Here is a 14094-nt window from a genome sequence, read left to right on the forward strand (position 1 = left end):
AAAGGAATAGATCGGCTATCGCCTTAGAAGGCGAACCCTTAGGCAAATGTGATATAATCAAACATCACATCCAAATTCCCCCCAACACCCCCCCCCTCATACACCCCCGCTTACCGCATACCCCACAGTAGGAAAACACAAGTCAACAACAGTGTGCACGAGATGTTACACCAAGGCGTAATTTCTCACTCCCAAAGTCCGTGGAACAGTCCCCTCTTCCTAGTCCCAAAGAAAGACGGAACTTTACGCCCTGTTGTTGACTTTAGGAAAGTTAACAACCTAACTCAATCTGACCCACACCCCCTCCCCGCCATGCAAGATGTCTTACAAACCATCGGTATTGGAAATTCAGTTTTTTCCACAATTGACCTTAAGTCAGCCTTCTGGCAGGTCGAGCTCACCGATGAATCTAAACCCGTAACTGCATTCTCCACTGATAAGGGACATTTCCATTTCGAGCGTATGCCCTTTGGCCTTAAGAATTCCCCCTCCACCCAACAAAGGTTGATGACCCGCATTTTCAGCGACATGATAGGAATCTCATTATTCGTCTACTTAGACGACCTCATCATCTATAGTCCCACACAAACTGACCACCTTCACACACTAGAGATTGTCCTAAAAAGACTCAAAAACACAGGATTGAAAATCCAACTAGGAAAGTGTAAATTCCTACAGACGGAACTCACCTTCCTAGGCCATAAGGTAGATAGCCAAGGCATCCATACCACCACAGATAAGATAGATACCATAAACAATTTCCCAACCCCCAGAAACGCAGATGAAACTAGAAGTTTCGTAGGACTAGCATCTTACTACAGACATTTCATACACAAATTTGCAAAAATTGCATCCCCTCTCACCAAATTCACAAGAAAAGGCGAGCCTTTCAAATGGTCTGAAGAGGAACAGACAAGTTTCAACACCCCTGTCCTTACCTTTCCTGACATGAAGAAAGAATTCCTTCTTTACACCGACGCCTCCTCTAAAGGAATAGGCGCCGTCTTACAGCAGAAAGATGAAAACGGGAAAGAGCACCCCATAGCCTACGCAAGTAGAGTACTGAATAAGCCTGAAAGTAACTATTCAACTACCCACAAAGAAGGACTTGCATTGATATGGGGCTTGAAACATTTTAAATATCTTATACTAGGGTATAAGATCACAATCTTCACAGACCATCAACCCCTAGTCTACCTCTTTAACACTAAAGACTTACATGGCAGAATTGCCAGGTGGAAAACCACCCTATTGGACTTCGATCCAAAAATAACATATCTAGCGGGAAAAGCTAACATAGTAGCTGACTCTTTAAGCAGACAAACTCACGTCTCATCACTAACACAAACAACATGCATTCCGATGCAAGAACTTAGAGATGAAACAGACAATGACCCGACATGGTCTCAAATAAAACAGCATCTCCTTTCAAGAACTCCCTTACACTCCCGACCACCTGTCCCTATAGACGAACTCAAACTGGTCGACAGAATCATAAGGAAAACCACTAATGACAGGGAAGTAACTGTCGTTCCCAGAGTCCGAGTTCCCAAGGTCCTACACATATTGCACGACAGTGCAATGGGAGGCCACTCAGGCAGAGATAAGACACTGAACACTGCTAGGCACTCCTTCTACTGGGTCAACATGAAAAAATATATAACCACACACATAGACTCATGTTTAACTTGCAACTAATTCAGAGGACCTGACCCCAAAATACTCAATATCAAAGACATCCCGCTTCCTGCTGAGCCATGGGAAACACTTGGCATTGACTTACTGAAAATGCCAACGAGCCATCAAGGTTCCAATTATGTACTCACGGCAGTCGACTATCTGTCCAAATACACCATCCTAGTCCCATTACAAGACAAAACAGCAGAGACTGTAGCCAAAGCCTTAGTTAACAATATATTCTGCAGATACAACATTCCCACACGAATGTTATCTGACAACGGGTCAGAGTTCAAAAATGAAGTAATGCGCGAAATAGCACATCTTTACAATGTAGATCAAACTTTCGCCACTGCCTACCACCCACAAGGGAATGGACTAACTGAGCACACCAATCGCAAAGTGCTTGAAGTCCTCAGACCTTTGGTCAACGATCTCATGGACAGTTGGGAAGATTGGCTACCACAGGTACAAGCCAGTATCAACAGCACAGTCAACTCCGCAACAAAGATGTCCCCCCATGAGATCATTTTTGGGCAAAGAATGCGCCTTCCCTACCAAATCTTCAACCAACCACCGCCCCCCTTATACAATCTAGATAATCTCACCCAATGCCTAAAAAGAGGAATGCAAACCATTTATAAGCAAGTCAGAGAAAACCTCAAGGTAGCCCAAGAAAGAACAAAAACAAAACAACACAGACGTTCATCTCCACTTGACATAACACTTGGAGACACAGTCATGGTCAAAGACTCAAGCAGGACTAACAAACTCAAACCCAAGTTCCTAGGCCCCTTCACAGTCACAAGCTCACTCCCTAACAATGTTTTCCTACTAACAGATCCTTCCGATCACACAACCGTAACCATACATGGAGAGAAATTGAGAAAAGTTAAACTCAACCTCGACCCAACTCCACCCCCCACCTACAACCCACCTACCGCACTCACACATAACTCACCCAAGCGTAAGTCCCATCCCATGACTCTGCGTCGACGCAACTAAACATGCACTCTAGCTCTCGCCCCTGAAGATGCAGGACGTCATGTATCTCTCAGTGGAGGTTAAAATGGCCCATTTCCAATAAGAACTCCCTTCCGCATATCTAGTGAAACTTATTCACTTCCTTCCGACCAATATAACCTTAGCGAGAGTCAGATAGACATATCCTCATTCACTGAGACATAACCTTCATCCACAGGATGACTACAATACTACTACTACTTCACCTCGTCCACCTCTCCCTCTCCACCCCCGTTTTGATCCCAGGAGCAGTCATCAACAACCATGGAACCGCCGCATGCGTAGAAGATTCCATAATGGTAAAACTGAGAATTTCCCCAGATACTCTGCTAAAACCCCTCACAAAATTACATAAAGACCTCATAGACATAGAAAAATTAATCTCCACCCAAATACCCAACACCACTCATCAAAACCATGAAATCTCCATGACACTATACCACAACGTCAACGCCTTACATGACAAGATCAATACGATCAAATACACAATATACCACCTCCCCAACCCAGACAATGAGAACCCAAAGACCAGTAGAACCAAACGCGGATTGTTCGATTTTATCGGAATAATCTCTAAATCGTTATTCGGGACTGCAACTGAACAAGACTTACAAACAATCCAAACACACATAGGAAATATAACAAAAGTACTACACCAACAAGGTAAACTCATAAATCTAAACTCTAAGAACATCGACCTCCTCGCTGACTCAATCAATTCGGTAATTGATAAGTTCAACAACCTCGCAGCATTCACAAATTCCCAGTTATCTAAGATTACCAATTCCCAAACAGCCCTCTTCTTCCTTCACCACCTAAATGAACTAGACAAACAATTAGACAAGCTATTAGACCATAGTAATCTTATCCAAAGAGATATTTGGAACGCCCACGCAGGTATAGTCAGACAACACTCAAATACACCACACCCACGTAGGACATAAACACTTCATATTTCTTCCCCACCCCACATTAGTGTCAGTGATATGCCTACACAAACCACCCTCCCATCATAGGATCAACGGCTCTATCACTCTACCAGACACCTGCCACATCTACATGATGGACTCAATGCTCCTCCCAAACAAACTCCACCAACAAGGCACTCTCAACATGACCCACGATCTAGGTCCCATAACCCAACTAACACTCCCACCCCTCCCTAAGATCCCCGATACTATCCTCCCAAGTAAGATAGACATGGTACACCTCCTAAATAAATCAACTATTCTTGACATGGACTCCTTTGACCTACATTATAAAATATTACCTTATGCATCCACTGCCCTCTCAATCTTAATCATCCTTTTTATATTAGTGGTACTAACCAAATTCCTTTGCACGAAATAAGACCATCAAACAGTTTCAACCCCCCCTTCCCAAATTATTGTAAACCTAGATTAAGTTGAACTTTGTATCTCACCAATATCTTACCTTACTATAGTGGCATACATACTCATAGATAAGAGTTCCTCAGAAAAGACAGATTGTGCCAAACAAACTCACAGATAAGAGTTTGTCAGAAATAATAAGAAAGTGTCACAAAAACTCTTAGATAAAAGTTGAATATATGTAATGTTGGTGAGACACAACCATATTCTTTTTTCAGAGACACAACATCGCATACCCATCCTTCTAGCTCAAAATGCCCTCTTGGGACCCCACAATCACTTCAACATCACACCCCCCATCTCCACATATATCCACCCAAGATTTTGTGTCTCTGACTTTATAACTATATAACCATATATATGTATAGATATTTTCTTAACCATGTAACATTAGGTGCCGGGAGCCACCTAACCCCAGGGGGAGGGCGATATGTATACGCCACCATATACATGATGAGTAATATCACTCACACACTCACTCACCCCACTCACTCCCTCACTCACTCACTGGTCCACCACCAAGCGCATCCTCACAATCTTGCCGACTGGGCGGTTGCCAACTCAGCACTTCGTGCCCGTGGGACCAGCACCACCAGAAGCAACCAACACACACACACACGAACATACTCATAAGTGCAGTCAACCTCTAACTCACAAAACACACGACAACCAAATAATAATGAACCCTTCCCCCCTGGAAATATTATATACTGTAAATAACACATAGCTAGTAATTAAGAACATGATAGTTTATTTGCGGGAAACCAAACATTCCTATTAAAAAATATTGTTAAAACATTTACCAGCACCTCCTATTATGCTGTGTCAGGACTTCCGACGAACAAAAAGTCGATGCTCCAGACCAGGAGCGGTCGGTCCGATGATACGTACAGAGACATTAAAATAGTGCACTGTGGTATAGAAACAGAGTGATATTCAGATAGCTTGGAACTAATATCTTGACAGATAGACACAAACAAAATGATAGTGTTTAAGTTATCAAATATTTACCCATATTTGAAGAAGTGATTGACATTGTGTAAAGTATAGAAGAAGTGAACTTATTTAATAAACGAAAAAGATGTTGCATTGAGTTTGGTGTTCCCGCCTTAAGTTCTGTGTTATGTATTCACTCAACACCGGTTGAGGATACAGGATGCCTCCATCGAGCGACTCTCAGTCTCGACTGTGATGGCATGGAATGAAAAGTGATTTGTGGTAGAAAAAAATATGTATATGTATATGTATATGTATATGTATATGTATATGTATATGTATATGTATATGTATATGTATATGTATATATATATATATATATGTTTATATATATATGTATATATATACATATATATATATATATATATATATATATATATATATATATATATATATATATATATATATATATACATATATGAGTGGAAGGGCGGTGAGCTAAACACAGAGAACAGTTGGAGTTTTATTCACTGACGTTTCGTCCTTATCAGGACATTCTCAAAGTACATACAGTCTCAGAAATTTAACAGCTTATATAATCCATCCTTTCCGTGTTCCTCTCCCTCCATACTCTCATCCCTCCATACTCTCTGCCGTCCTCATGTGACTCCGACCATGCCACTTCTCCCTCCGTTCTCAATTGTCCTTTTTACCTCCTTGATAATTAGAGTACCTACTGCTCCTGCTAATTATATAAACCCTTCCTTATGGTTGATGCAGGGGTGGGAAGTAATGTAGGCTGCCTCCACTATTTTTCTTTTCTTTTTCTCTAGTCCTTTGTGGAGCACCTCTATCTTGTTCCAATCTGGAAGATGACCACATTGGTTTAAATGAACTACTAGCGAGTTGGAGGTGGTCATCTTCCAGATTGGAACAAGATAGAGGTGCTCCACAAAGGACTGGAGAAAAAAAAAATAATGGAGGCAGCCTACATTACTTCTCTTAAATCAAATAATTGCCTCAGCTCTTACTACATGGTTACTAAGTCTTTTCCATTCGTTAACCACTCTATTGGTAGACCAGTTCTTGCCTATTTCCTTCTTAAAATTAAATTTTTCTCAATTGCGAAGATCAACAGAAGTAGTAAATCAAGGAATCTACATCTTTGCTAAGACGTTGATGCCATATGGAATATACACTGGGAAGCTACATTCAAAACTAGTGGTAAAGTCTTTAAAGCTTATAATAGTGTATATCTCACTAGTATTCCTTGAGGGAACTATCATAGACACTGACCTGAGACACCTCAAGGGCTAAAGAGCTCTTTTCACAAACAGACCTTATATTGCACTGGTGTGATCAGATCATAGAAACTGCTAAGAGTGTATGTCTTACTTGTGTCCTTCAGGACAGATATCATATACACTGGTATATTAACCGGATCTGAAACAAATTAAAGACTAAAGAACTGTTTCGGAAGTTTTTGAAATATAATAAGGATTGAAACTGTGTAGATATTTACATAACTGCATATCTGAATGATACCTTCATTGTAGCAAAAAATATACTTTTATCTCCCTCTTGAGCTTACACAAATGAGGGAACGAGGTCATTAAAAGAGGTCTACAAGCGAGAACCCATATTTAAGACCTCAATTTAGAGATTTGTGCGACATAGAGCCAAATGGGTATTAGAGTTATGGCAACATGGGGGATGTTGTATGTTGTGTGTTGGAAATGGCAATATACAGCACCGGAATCCTCATGAGAATTGAATATGTGGACCAGTTTGATAGTGGCATGGTGCGGCCGCTTAGGATGCTTCGTGATGCAATGTTGTAAACTAATGCGAAGCAACAGTTCCCTTGTGAAAATTTATATTTAAGGACCTGTTTGCATGTAGGTAGTGTTTGTAAGGGTGTATGTGTGTGTATATTTGTGTGTGTGTGTGTGTATGTGTGTGTATGTGTGTGTGTGTGTGTGTGTGTGTGTGTGTGTGTGTGTATGTGTGTGTGTGTGTGAGTGTGTGTGTGAGTGTGTGATATGCTACGTGTAAAACTTTTCATATTTTATCTAGTTTGCAATTTTCAAGCAGTTCACTCTAAGCACCTCTCTACCTTTTGTCCTTTTCCTCTTTCTCCATCTATCCTCTACTCTCAACTTACCTTCCACCAGAAAATGATCTGATATTCCCCAACTCTCTCCCGTTAGAACATGTACATCCTTAACTCTTCCTATTACACTCATAACACTTTCCATCCACCACCCTTTCCAATGTGTACTTATGCTTGACTTTCTTCCTAAACACCATCAGCTCTCCACTACGATTCTTTCCTGGAACTCCACATTTCCCAACCACTCCGTTTGGGAATGGATGCTAAGATGAGATTGTATGAATGAGTGATTGTGCCGACAGCACTTTATGGGGCAGAAACATGCAACATAAGAGAGGAAGAGAGAAGGAGTTTGAATGTGTTTGAGATGAGGTGTCTGAGAAATATGATAGGGGTTACTAGGCTGGATAGAGTAAGAAATGAGGAGGTGAGGAGAAGAACAGTGGTGGAAAGGGAGCTGGGAGATAGGGTTGATGAAAGAGTATTGGGATGGTTTGGACACATGGAAAGAATGAGTAAAAATGACGAGTAAATGAGGTGTGGAAAACAGATGTGGAGGGAGTGAACATAAGGGGGCGTCCTAGGATGAGATGAATGGATTGGGTAAAAGGGGCTTTGGGGAAGAGGGGAATGTCTGTTGAGGAAGGACGGGAGAGGACAGAAGACAGGGGTGAATGGAGAATGGTTGTATATGGATAATATTGTGATACATGAGGTGGAATGGGTGGGGGATGGGGGGTGAGGGAGTATGTGTGAGAAAAATTTGACACCGCCCGAAGGGATTTCTCTCCGTCTTCTCCTTTTCTGACCCAGTGGCCAAGTTGCAGGGATGACCCGTTATCCAGGAGATGCCAAGATAAGAGGGAGGAAAAAGGGTGGAGGGAAGGGGAGTATGATAGGGATGATATGGGTGGGAGTGGTTTTTATGCCTTTGTATTTTGATTATCTCCCTTGTAAGTGGGTATGTATGTATGTATGTATGTATGTATGTATGTATGTATGTATGTATGTATGTATGTATGTATGTATGTATATATGTATGTATGTATGTATGTATGTATGTATGTATGTATGTATGTATGTATGTATGCAATTTTCAAATTATATTATTTTGGGAGAAGGTCCGTGTTGCAAATTGCAGATGTAGTGCACAGCAGCAGATTTCTCGTGAGGCTTTGCATATGTGGATTAGTTTGCATGTGGCTAAGTGCATCAGTTTGGGGAGATTTTGCATGTTGCATTTCGCAAGCTGCAATGCGCAGCAGCAAGTTCCTCGCATAAGGTTGCAAGTGTGGATTAATATGCAACTGGATGAGGGATGTTTTTGGTAAGTTAATTTTTTCATAAGGTGTTAAGTATTTGCATGTAGGGCGTACCTGCTAAAGGAAAAGACTAGCGATCATACATGCCAGGATATATCCATCACCCTTTGCTTCCCTCTGAGCTAAGCTGGGAAGGAAACAATGGGGTGTGGGGTGAGAGTAGAAGGGGTGGGAGTGGGTGAGAGCCTTGGCTGATTACCTTTCAAGAGACCCTTGGTATAAACAGTAGGTAGACAGACGGCGGCTAATAGCAACTAGTAATGCAGGTGTATTTTCTGTCGCTAGCTTTCGTTATCTACAATTTTTTTTTCTATGTAAAGGAAATAGAACATCAAATAATAGAAACAAACGTTTATCGTAGAAACATAAATGTCTATGGACAAAATCAACAAATTAATTGTTCGGGAAAGCTGTTCTTCTCAGTGGTATCCTCCTTCATGCTTAAAAGTTACCGCGGGTCCGTAGTAGCTCGGGTGTTTGGCCTTGCCCTTGTAGTCGACGTCGGCATGGAAGCCCCACTTGTCCGTGTAGTAGTTGACCGTCTGGAGTCTCCCGTCGGGGAGGTAGACGTAGTAGCTGCCCTTGGCGTCGTAGCCGTCGCGGTACTCCTGGTGGCCGAAGTTACCCCCGTAGTCGGCCTTGACGGCGTAGTCGAAGTTGTAGTTCGGGTGGGCGTTGTGGCCGTAGCCGCCTCCGTGGCCACCTCCATGGCCATAACCACCTCCATGGCCACCTCCATGGCCGTAACCACCTCCGTGTCCACCGGCAGGATTGGCTACCGCCATAGCCACAAGTACGGCAAGAAGAAGGACCTGCACAATCACAAAAATACAGGGTCAGGTGAGAGCTAAAAAAAAAAAAATAAAAAAAAATAAAATCGCATTCCCACGCCATTTAGTGAAAAAACCGTTGTAGGATACAGCCCTGTCAGTTTTGCCGATCCGCTGTTTATTTTATCTTTTTAATAAACCACGAAGACAGTGAAATTCAACTAAAATTTTGCATCACAGGATGCCTCACGCAGGGTTCATTGACCATTTTCTATGTGGAACTATTTAAGTATATGGGAGACTTATCTATTTAGTTCATCTAGTATCCAATTCCTTTCCTTACAGTACTTTGTCTTAAGTGGATATGTGACATCTATTGCAGGTTGATGTATTGGCATTCACTATTCTTAGTGATCTGTTTCAGTGAGTTAGGTTTTTCATTTTGTCTTTCGCAATACCATTTCGGGTAACATGATAGTATAGATATTCTATAATCAATGACTTAGTAAATTTCTACTGCAAAAAGCTACCCGAACTCTTGATTGCTTATTATTTCAGATGAACTATAATAAAAAAAAAAAATATAATAAATAACGCAAGTATCACATCTAGAACAATCTAGTATATCTATCATAAGACTTTGCCTAACGTTCTAGTGTTTGTTTCTGTGTAGTTGGAGATTATTTTTCTAATCCCCCATATTGACCCTATTTTCGACCCACACCCTTCAGAAGTAATCCATGTACCAAAACAGAAACTCAGCTCAATTTTCACAATAAATCATATTTTCTGTAATCCGTGTGCGTTGGTGGCGTCATCGGAAGCGTGCTTGCTAGTCTCACATTTGCTTAGTTGTGGGTTCGAATCCCACACTCCTCTCCGATTCCCAGCAGTGACTGTTTGTTACATGCCCGACAGTCCCCAAAGCGCAATAGGGTAAAGGTGACGGCTTCGGCCGCAGCTACATAGTGCCTCCTGGTGTAGGCTCCTCATCACCTTCACTAATCTGCACTATTTTGCAGGATGGAATACTTTGACAATTGTCACTTAACCCATTTCTGACTACCGCTGTTCTTTTTTATCCCTTATCGATCCTATCAATCTAATTCATTGGCGCCCCTGTGATAGCAAATATTACCTCCAGTTATCTTAACTGTCTCTAATCTATTTCATCTTTTATCTTAGTCTATATCCATGGCACCCCTTTGATCATTGATTTAATTCAAAATATATTTTTTATGAAGGAAGATGTCGAGTACGGCACAATCATTAGTTTAGAGAAATAACTAAACAAGAAAAGATAATAGATATTATAGAAAAATAAATAGAATAAGATAGGTAGGTGGTAAGCATAAAAAAACATGGAATTCGAAGACGAGTGATGATAGCCACAGCACCGAGAAGGAGAGACAGAGAGGCAGACTCAGATTGAGATGGATTGATGGCGTGGAGGAGGAGTTGGACAGAAGGGGAATAGATAAGTCAACCTTTATGAAAACAGCTCAGGAGAAGAGGAGGACACGGAGAGATTTGCTTTTGGAGGATCAGAATGAAGTGGTAATTTGAGAACCAATGAAATGAGTGAGTAGATCAACAGTTCAAAGATGTAACTAGATCTATGGGTCCTTGAGCTGAAGTTTTGCACTGAGTGAGTATATTAACAACTAAGATGATTAACTCCACTCCAATTCTCCTCAATGGGTTCCTAAGTCTTCAACTGGGTGAGTATATCAACAAGTAAGATATGCAACCCCAGTGCAAATCACTCCTACGGTTTCTGAAGCTTAAGATTTTTATACTGAGTGAGTATAACGACAAGTAAGATATATAACCCGACTCCAATTCAACTCAACGATCTCTTGAACCTCAGAGTTTAGACTTACACTGCGAATCATGTTGATATGTGAGAAGTCAGTCAGCGTTCTGCGATGCAAGTATGACACTCCTGGCACTTTTATACACGTGAATGACTGCTGACTGGCACCTTGTCTGGTGACTAGGCGTCCTTAGTCGTGTGTGAATGGAAACAAAGGACTAGTGGGGGGGTGGGTCCGTTTTCATCTACACAGCCTTGAAACCATCTGAAAAAGTTACATGTTTGATTTTCTATAATTAGAGTAAATAAATTCATCTTCAACGTGTTTTATTATTTCCTGTCGCGTAAAAAAATATGAGGAATTCTTCATGCCATGTAAAATTTTCTTATAGTAATTTCCCTATCTGAGGAAAGTACGCCTATATACCAAGTGGCTTCTTTCCCCTTATAAGGTAGGTTGCCAATCAAGCACACACCCACATCGACCCATTTCACTCTCGTCCACAAACAATCGTTCTGTATCTAATCATAATCAGAAAAACACATCTTCAATTGCGTTTTAGTATTTCATCTTGTCTAGAAATGTGCTATTCCTTATACTAAGATAAGTTTTATTTTAGGGATTTTTCCAATGATTATCATTTTGTCCTATCTTGAATTCTATTCTGGTCGATACTGTCTTGGGCTTGTGTAAGTTTGCTTTTTGAATTGTGTTGCAAGAAGTGAATTCTCTCTCTTCTATTCTTTTTTAAGTGATTGATTTGAACTGCCTTTGTTCCATTAGGTCAATTTTTTTCATATATATTCCATAAAAAATACAGGTGGTTCCCAACTCAAACCCTGACCCAAACCAAAGTGCAATAATATTCTTTCTTTCTCTCTCTCTCTCTCTCTCTCTTTCTCTCTCTCTCTCTCTCTCTCTGCCTCTCTCCGTACCCCCATCTCCATGTACTGTTTATTTTTTCCTCTCTTCAGTGTCCTCCCATTTCAGCTCTTCCTGATCTCTCTTTTCCTCTCTTGTATATTCTACTTCACTCACATCTGTCTTTCGCCAGTCCTTCAGTTTGTCTTTTTTCCTATTTCTCCACGCCAGGAATAAAGCTAACAGACCATTAGGTTTCATTGCTAGGACGGTAACGAACAGAAGTGCAGAGGCAATTATCAAACTCAATCTAGCGATGGTTAGACCCATCCTTGACTATGCGGTACAATTTTGGTCTCCGTCCTATAGAATGGACATAAATTCACTCGAATCAGTACAGAGAAGAATGACCAAAATGAAACATGGACTCAGAAATTTGCCTTACGAGGAGAGGCTTAGTCACCTTAACTTACACTCTCTGGAAAGACGCAGAATGCGGGGTGATCTAATAGAGGTGTTCAAGTGGATCAAAGGCTTTAACAAGGGTGATGCAAACAAGGTCATCATATCAAAACAACAGAGCAGGACTCGCAGTAATGGATTTAAACTGGACAAATTTAGATTTAAGAAGGAAATAGGCAAGAATTGGTTTACTAATAGGGTGGTCAACGAATGGAATAGACTTAGTAACCATGTAGTGAGCGCTGAAACTATCAGTTGTTTTAAGAAATGGTTAGACAACTTTATGGATGGGGATGACAGGTGGTGATGGATATGGAACTACCTTGTGTAGGCCTTATGGTCTCTTGCAGTCTCTTTTATTCTTATATTATTATATTCTATAAAAAATACCACCATGATGTAGAAGGTGAGGAGCCTACGCCAGGAGACGATGAGTAGCTGCGGCCTTTGCCATATGATGCGCTTCAAGGACTGTTGAATTGCAGGTAGCTAACAGTCACTGCTGGGTATTGGAAAGGAGTGCGGGATTTGAACACATGATTAAGCAAATGCGAGTCCAGTTTGATTCTGATTACGCCACCACTATGATGTAGTGTTCACATAAATGAGTTGTAGAGTAATTCTACCAGGGGCTCTTGTGAGACAGTGGTCATTTTTTGCTGTAACATTTGCATTTGAGTTGACAGGCGATGTCATCTTTAGATTAATCCCGAAACTAGGATGACTATATTTCTTATTGTTTTGTTTATATATTTATCTATTGATTTGATTGTTTTAATTCATTATTTACTTATCTATTTTATAGTGTTTTTGGAGAACTTTGTCAGTATCAGTAGCAAACTCTGAACGAATCGTAAATAAAAGATAAAAAGTGAATGTTTGTAGTTTATTTATTATGTTTGATAATTCATTAGTTATTCTTTATCATCAAATCTTATTCATTGTATTAGTATATCGTCATATATCGTCGTTTAGTAGAAAACTATTTTCGTAGTCTATGTGAGTTATTTGGTTTCAGGACCAACATCAATAGTTCCACGATTACTTCTCTTTTTCTCCTAAAACTGTATGCAAAACAGTCAAAATTGTCGTAGATCTCGAATGATAAAAAAAAAAAAAAAAAAAAATCATAAAATCAGTGCTAATTTTAGAATGACGCTTACTATTCTAAAAAGTTTTGTGACTTCCTTACAAATATTCTATTATGAGTTGCTAGTTGATATTTTTGTCTTCAATTTGTGAGTTCTTCAACTTTGATCATTAGGTACTGAATCAAGAATATATAGAACTTCAGCAGTGATTTTAGTCTTTTTAACATCGTGAGCACGAAAGTCAGCATAGATTAGATATCAATATTGATGATATATAAATTAACATATTTGAAGCTCATTAAAAAATACCTAAATTGGTGTTTATCAACTTTTCTTGTAGGTGGGGTTTATGAAAGTCATGTTGTAGACGTTCCTTCCTTGGACTGGCAGGATACTATCGTGCCAGTCCTTCTCGTCCTTTTCAGCCTATGGCTATAGACCTTTTACAATTGCCTCGTAGTACTCAAGGTTCTGTGTATGTCCTTGTGTGTGTGGACCATTTTAGTCGCTTTGTAATATTGGCTCCCTTACGTAGAAAGTCTGCTCCAGTAGTTGCCCATGCTCTAGTTTCACATGTTTTTTTTTGTCCATACACTACTCCTTCAGTGCTCCCTAGTGACAATGGGACTGA

At 40.4% G+C, this 14094-nt stretch overlaps 1 protein-coding gene across 1 annotated transcript in view; it reads right to left on the reverse strand.

Annotated features, from left to right (window-relative positions):
* Nucleotides 1-8881: 8881 nt before the first annotated feature.
* The window catches only part of LOC143035711 (uncharacterized), a 9398-nt gene continuing 4185 nt past the window's right edge, over nt 8882-14094 (reverse strand). Inside the window, exon 3 of the mRNA XM_076202596.1 lies at nt 8882-9274. Within this exon, the coding sequence (XP_076058711.1) occupies nt 8882-9274 (393 nt within the window). The remainder of the gene's footprint in view (nt 9275-14094) is intronic.

Source organism: Oratosquilla oratoria, chromosome 2, assembly GCF_046742065.1.
Source record: "Oratosquilla oratoria isolate Oo_2021 chromosome 2, ASM4674206v1, whole genome shotgun sequence".
Taxonomy (NCBI): domain Eukaryota; kingdom Metazoa; phylum Arthropoda; class Malacostraca; order Stomatopoda; family Squillidae; genus Oratosquilla; species Oratosquilla oratoria.